At 29.9% G+C, this 7,509-nt stretch overlaps 1 protein-coding gene across 1 annotated transcript in view; it reads right to left on the bottom strand.

Annotated features, from left to right (window-relative positions):
- Positions 1 to 687: 687 nt before the first annotated feature.
- Positions 688 to 7,509, bottom strand: part of LOC145183254 (uncharacterized) — a 42,278-nt gene continuing 35,456 nt past the window's right edge. Inside the window, exons 17-20 of the mRNA XM_090083705.1 lie at positions 5,860 to 5,993; positions 2,048 to 2,136; positions 1,840 to 1,966; positions 688 to 960 (exon numbers count right to left, since the gene is read on the bottom strand). Coding sequence (XP_089939831.1) covers positions 874 to 960; positions 1,840 to 1,966; positions 2,048 to 2,136; positions 5,860 to 5,993 — 437 coding nt within the window. The 3' untranslated portion in view covers positions 688 to 873. The remainder of the gene's footprint in view (positions 961 to 1,839; positions 1,967 to 2,047; positions 2,137 to 5,859; positions 5,994 to 7,509) is intronic.

Genomic DNA, 7,509 nt, shown 5'->3' with positions numbered 1-7,509 from the left:
AGTATATATTTTTTTACATTATTTAGGATAACTATCTTTAATACCTACCTTCCTCCTCTATTCTAATCTTAGCTAACCCATTGGTAAACATACAATTTAAATAAAAATTGTGCCATATGTGGTGATACCTGTTTTTGGCATTTTCCAGAAGAAAAAAAAGTTCATGTTGCTTAGAGTTTATTAAATAACAAACTTCATTTCATCATATTACGGTCAGTTAGGTGTTATGTTATGTTATATCAGAATATTTCTAATTGCTGATTTTATAAAATCCACTCCTTTTAATCAGTTCTTTAAATCCCTTAAATCTAAAATCATAAAATATTTGCAAAGCTGTAAAGTAATTGAAATCAAGAAAGTGGTACAATATTGGATTACAACGGTACAATTAAGGATCTAGTTTCCTTAATTGTACTCTTAGCGCTTTTTTTTAAATTTGATTCTTCGAGACTTAATGCTTTTTAAACTTTGAGTTTTTTTAACGTCTTTACAACAAACAATCCCTAAATTATGAAATTCAATTGAAAATCCATGTTTCCACTCAGTAGATTGACTACATTTTTTAGTTTTGTCTTAGGGGGTACAATATTGGCAACCTTACCCTAAATACTTTTACAGTAAGAGAAAATAACAAAATTATCCAAAATAAATTTAATTTTATAAATTTAAGAAAAAATATACTCAAAATAAATAAACATGCTTCAATTAAATTTATTGTTAATATACAAACATCTCCATTTTGTTAAATCCGTTCTGGTAAATACTCCCCCCCCCCCTCTCATCTTAAATGCTCAAACAAATTCTCAACGAAAATTACTTCTTTTATTCGTATTTTACAAATTGCCTCTAATTAATAGTCCTTAAATACTCATATCAGTTGATATTCATACCAATACCAATAGTGTCAAGTTCTTGTGTCGAATTGTTCCCAACATCAGTTTCAGCCGCAGCTCTTACGCCCTATAACAAAACAAGTTGTAAAAAAGTATTAATATAAAACACGAACACCAAAAGCTGTAATCAAAATAACGCACAAAAGACTAACATCAAGCTTAATACCAGTTTAAAATAAAGTTAATGTAAATAGGTATTAAAGACAAAATGTACTCAAGTACATATTTTGGAGCATGATGGAAAATCTTGCTAAAGGGTGTGTTAAGATGTATTTAAAATTTAACGATCAACATGGAAGAACACATTCAATGTTTTTCATACACACCATCACTCTGCAACTAAAGGACAAACCCAAAGGGTGGTTGGCAAAAATAACTCTTATTAAAAGATATTATCGTTTGAAAGTCAATATTGTTTTGTACATTTAAAAACAAATTTTTGTATTGATGATAATGTAGCTCAGTTTTTCAGCTGTCTCTTGATTGTCTGCATCACAAAAGTAAGCAGGGAAAAATGTTCAGTGGGCATATTCTCACAGAGTGTGAGGTACTTTGATATGCTCACAGAATATGCTATGCACTTTAACATACTCACAGAATATGAGGCACTTTGATATGTGTGGCTACACTTTCCAAAAGATTAAGATTAAAGGGTTTGGTTTTAGTATTTTGATATGTGATTATCTTTGGTGAACTTTTCAATTTTCATTATAGCATATTTGAAATATAAGTTAATAGTTAGGGAGTGTCTGAGGTGACAGCCATTTGGCGGTTTTATTATATAACTTAGCTTTTTATACAACTAAATTTATAAATACTTTTTAATAAATACTTTTTATCAAAGCCTGTCATGAGATGAATAATTTTCTTTTAGAAAAGATTAAATTTACGAAACTTCATACTTATTTACCGAAGTAAAAACAAAACAAACAAACAAAAAATTTACCTGAATTTCAGAAACGCTGCTTGCCTCACTCGGCTCATCACCATCGGGTAAATCGAGCGTGTCGATATTAGGCGCACAATACAGACGCTGCACATACTTTGCAGTTATATAGTTAAGCCTTTCAGATCTAAAATAGTTTAATGCACTCAAAAAAAGGCCTTCCATAAAACTTAAGCAAAACATTTCGAAAAAGAGAACAAAAGTTTACTTGGACGAATCTCTGACAATTTTTTTAGCCGAACCGAGGCTGGCTTCATAAAACTTATTCAGCTTTTCATTACCACGTGATTCCATAAACTAAAAAAAAGACGAAAATTCCGCAAACAAAAATCAAGAGAAATTTTACGCTGAACAACTTCGCAGATTTAACAGTGCCGTAAAACTTGGACCTGCACCTAAATTTATGAGGTCCACCCAAAAGCCATAACAGAACATGTCGGAAAACATCTTTTTAAATTATAAAACTACAATTTATCGACATGGGTAAAAAACTAGAACTTGTCAAGAATGGACGACGAGAATTTCCATAGGGAGGGGAATTTCCAGTAATTTTCATTTCTATTCAAGTAAAACTTGTAAATGTGAAATACTAAACAAGTAACAAATATTTGTTTTCGATGACGTAAAAGACCCATTTCCACCAAATTCTTTCCTAGAAAGTATTTTTTCCAAGAAAGTACTGCTCGCATTCTTGTCATTATTTTTAATCTTTAACACATTCGCTGCCGAGCTATTTTAAGCTATGCGTTATTTCTTTGCCGAGCCATAATGTTTACAACGATTAATTTTTGCCGAGGCTGTTTTACGTGGTTTCAATCTGATTGCCAAGGCTAGATATCAACATTTCAATAAATAAAATATTTTTAATCTGAAATAATTCTATGTATTTTTTATTCTGAATATAACTGACAAAAAAAAAGCACTACGAGTATTCTCGTAGCTTGGCAATGGAGAAGGAATTTTTTTCTCCAGTGCCGAAGTACTCGTAACACCGTAATGAGTATAACTCATTGCGGTGACTACATCTTTTCAAGATGTAATTGAGAACTTGAAAGTTGTAGTTAAGAAACGTAAGATGTAATTAAGAAACACAACATGTAATTAAGATACTTTAAAAATGCAATTGAGAAACCCAACATGTAAATAAGAAATTGCAATATGTAATTTAAAATATGTATTATATTTTCTCAATTACAACTTTCATCTTCTAAATTACATCTTACGTTTCTTAATTACATCTTCCATGTTCTAAATTACATAATGTGACTTCTGAATTACATGTTTTATTTCTCAATTATATCTTACGTTTCTTAACTACAACTTTCAAGTTCTCACTTACATCTTGAAAAGGTGTAGTAATGTACCTTATTTGATACATTATTATTATAGTGTTTCAATTTTTTTACACATGCACATTGGCAGTTATCATGAGTAAAAAAGGTAATTTATATTTTGTTTTCTTAATTCTAAATCGTTGTGTTTTTTAGACTAGAAGATAAAATATATTTGATAACTACATTATACTGTATGTTATTAAAAATGTGAAAAAAAATTTGAAGTACACAATAAGATGTTTTTTAATACATTAAAAAACATTTTAGTGTGCACTTCGAATTTTTTACACAGCATACTAATTAATGTGTTTTATAGATGAGTAATTTCTTTTTTATAAATAGATAATTTATAAATTTATTTATCTCCTATTAGCTCAACACAGATATTCCACAATTGGATCAGCACATATGATAATGGAAGATTGTGAGGATATAGTGAAGATGATAATATTAAAGATTCGGATTCATTTTTCGCTTACACTACTACATCTTCGAGCTTGACTGCATCAGAATCAGGTTCTGAAAATAATAACACTGAAGAAAGTGATGACAATCAGTACACAGAAGTTCATTTAGCAGCCACTGCAGAAGGTTTTTGAATGCCGCCGAAAAGAGCTAGAACAACGGGTGGTCCATCTAGAAATTCAAACCAATGGAAAGATGAGCCGAATATTGTAAAACAAATTCAATTTACTGCTAATCCTGGTTTAAAGATATACATGGAGAGCAAGAAACCATTAGATTTCTTTAGACTATTTGTTACAGAAGAGCTTATAAATACTATGGTAGTTGAAACTAATTGCTACGCAACGCAAGAAATAAATAAGCAGCGTCCCCTCAGAAGAAGCTCACGTTTTAAAGATTGGAAACCAATAAATTCAGAAGATATGCGGCAGTTCCTTGGAGTTCTTCTTCATATGGGGTGTGTCAAAATGCCATCTTTAGAACACTATTGGTCTAAGAACAGTCTCTATAGATTTCCCTTATTTTCTAGAATAATGTCACGAAATAAATTCCAACTAATATTACGGTTTTGGCATTTTATTAACAATGAAGATTCGGGAAGTGGACGCTTGTGTAAAATTATTGGACTTCTCGATCACTTAAATAATGCAATGGATAACATCTACTGTCCTAATAAAAATATATCAATCGATGAGTCAATGATGCTTTGGAAGGGATGTCTTGTATTCAGGCAGTATGTGAAAAATAAAAGACATAAGTATGGTATCAAGTTCTATGAGCTTTGCGAGTCAGATTGTATTGTACTAAAAGTAAAAATCTACTCTGGCGAAACAACTCTCGACAAACATTTGTTGGGTCAAACGGGAGCTATTGTTTTAGATTTAATGGAAAAATTTCTGGGAAAAGGTTATCACCTGTACACCGATAGCTTTTAAAGTTCCTTTGAATTAACAAAGCACATGATAAATCAAAAAACATATATTTGTGGTACTTTAAGAACTGACCGAAAGTCAAATCCAAAAGAGTGTACAAAAGCAAAACTGAAACAGGGAGACGTTATAAGCAGAAGCAGAGAGGGTGTAGTGGTTGCTAAATGGAAAGACAAAAGAGACGTGCAAATGATTAGCAACTTGCATTCGTTGCAAATGATTGAGGTGACAAACAGGAGAGGAGAGAAGAAAATGAAACCCAACATTATCAAAGATTACAACCAATATATGTCAGGAGTAGATAGGGCGGAACAAATGGTATCATATTATGATTGCCTAAGAAAGACAATCAGATGGTATAAAAAAGTAGCACTTCATCTCTTTGATACTTTTTTGTTTAATGCTTACTGTTTAACAGCAAATATGGGGTAGATCAAACAATTTCCTTGCTTAAGTTTAGAGAATTAGTTGTTACTGATTTATTGGGTGAACGTTTGAATGAAATTGAGCCTCGAATTACCAATAATAGCTTCCACTACTTGTCTTCAATACCAACAAATGAAAAGAAAAAATTCCCGACCAAACCATGTCGAGTCTGCTCTAAAATAAAACGTAAAGAAACACGATATGAATGTGCTGTTTGTGAAAATAGACCTCCGTTATGTATCGGCGAATGTTTCAGAATGTATCATTCAACAGAATAGGTTTACACTTAAATTTTCATGAAATAAAATTAAATAAATATCAATGTTTTAATTTTATCCGTTTAAAGCTATTTCTGTATTTATCCGCATTTAAATTAGGTTCCCTGGATTTTTAAAATAAAAACTTGAATGTAATATTTGTTAATGTGGTTATGGTTTGCCACAAACAATTACTTAAAATCTTTGAAATTAAGTAATTGTTTGTGGCAAACCATAACCACATTATTAACAAAATTGTTAATAATGTGGTTATGGTTTGCCACAAACAATTACTTAATTTCAAAGATATACTTTTCGAACCGCCTGTGCACAACAAGAAATTAAAACACTTTGTTATTGTTTAAACGCCAACCAAATTTTCTTAATGGTCTTTAGAATTTTGATAACGAGTAGTATTTACTTTGATTACTAGTGGCATTTATAGCCGTCATGATTTAGCTTTTTTTTTAATTCGAACGGTTATTTCTTTGACTTTTTCAGTTATCAGTTGTTTTTTTAAATAAAAAGAACAAAAAAAAAAAATTTTTTAGGAAGCAAATAGTGAAAGAAAATTCTCATTTCTACTGCAACAATAAAAATGAGCCTCACCTGAACTAATTGCTCATCCCATTTATCTAATGATAATGACTTTACTTTTGAAACATGTACACCCAAACCTCTATGAACACCAGAGCATTCTATGCAGAATACAACGCCAATATTAGAACTTGCCCAGCCAGGTCCTGATAATAAATGAATACAAAACACTAACAGAAGCACAAATATTAAGAAATTGATGTTTCTGTAAAGTACCTTAAACATGAGTGTCAAAAAATCTAAAACTGAATTTTTTGCCTATTTTGCTAACAATAACGGATAGCTATGATTAAGTAACATGCAGTATTAAAGAGAAATAAAATGAATAGCAATCTTATCCTTTTGTAAACCTCGACTAGATAAAGCAGTAACTCTCAACTTTGGTGGGGGAAAAACCAGCCAGCTTTTAGTATTATATGGAAAACTATCCAAGGATGGATTGATCTCAATGTAAAGTGAACTTAGAATCATCTGGCTAATCCAATTTACAAACAAAGCTGCACTTTGTTATTCATAAATTTTCATAAGGGATACTAATAGTCCATTACCTTTTTTCAGATTCATCACCAACTTACAACTTTATTTTCACTTTAAAATCCTAATTTTAAAACAAGGCCTAGATTGAGGTTAAAGGAATTACTTGATTATAGTCATCAATTTTTGCACTTTACATTTGAATGTTTCTTTAGTTGAAATATTTTTATGAAGTTATTTTAAAAAAATTTTCTCTTCCTTAAAAAGACAATTGACAGTCACAAACTATGAAGTTATTTACTTACTATACTAGTACAACTTCTCACAAAAATCAAGGTTTTTTTCTTACAAGTTTACAAATTTACGTAATAAAAGAATTTACTTCGAAGAGAAAAATAATCTTTACATTTATACATAATAAAAATATAAATTTAATTTACCAAATAAAGATTTTAATAGTTAGAAAGTAGAGTAAGCAGTGAACTTTTTTCACAACAGCTATTTCTAGATTAGATTGTTGGGGAAATCTGAGCAATCATACAAAAGAAAGCAAAATTAATGCAATAATTATACAAATCAATGACTGTGACATCATTAAACAAGATCCACTGAAATAGTCAATTGAAATAGTCTGCTTAAACTGGAAAAAGTTTATTCAAGATGATTTTGACAAAACCAATTATGTCAGACATTACAGTTGAGATCTTGTCAGACATAACTAGAGTTAAGGTAGAACTAAAAAAAAGATTTTTTGGATCTATTTTCTCAATATAGCTTGAGGTTAGACAGCTTAATACTACTAATAATAAATTGATAAATAATCCTTTTGTTTGTTTGAAGTTTTAAAATATCCTATAAAGCAGCAATAAAGACACTTTGTTAATCATAGAATAATAGATTAACTTTTGGTTGTTCTGTGCATCCAAAACAAATACATAAGATACTTTTTTTATCTGATAAACAGCTGATAAATTATCTTTCAAACTCATAATTACTTTTAGCTTTTACTACTCTTCATTTTTAGTGCTAAGTAAAATATTTTTTTACTTAAATCTTTTTTTCATTTTATAATATTTAATGATACAAGAGCAACATTTTAAAAAACTAATAATTCAATAACTACTTGTATCAGAGAAGTTAACGTCTATTGAGAAGTTAAGATGGAAACTAAAAAAAAAAAAATCACTT

This window comes from Hydra viridissima, unplaced genomic scaffold (genome assembly GCF_058129835.1).
Source record: "Hydra viridissima isolate aposymbiotic clone 2 unplaced genomic scaffold, HvirCarnegie_v1 scaffold_4, whole genome shotgun sequence".
In the NCBI taxonomy this organism is placed as follows: domain Eukaryota; kingdom Metazoa; phylum Cnidaria; class Hydrozoa; order Anthoathecata; family Hydridae; genus Hydra; species Hydra viridissima.
Note: the sequence above shows the minus strand (reverse complement) of the source record. Positions and strands in the feature narration are given on the sequence as shown.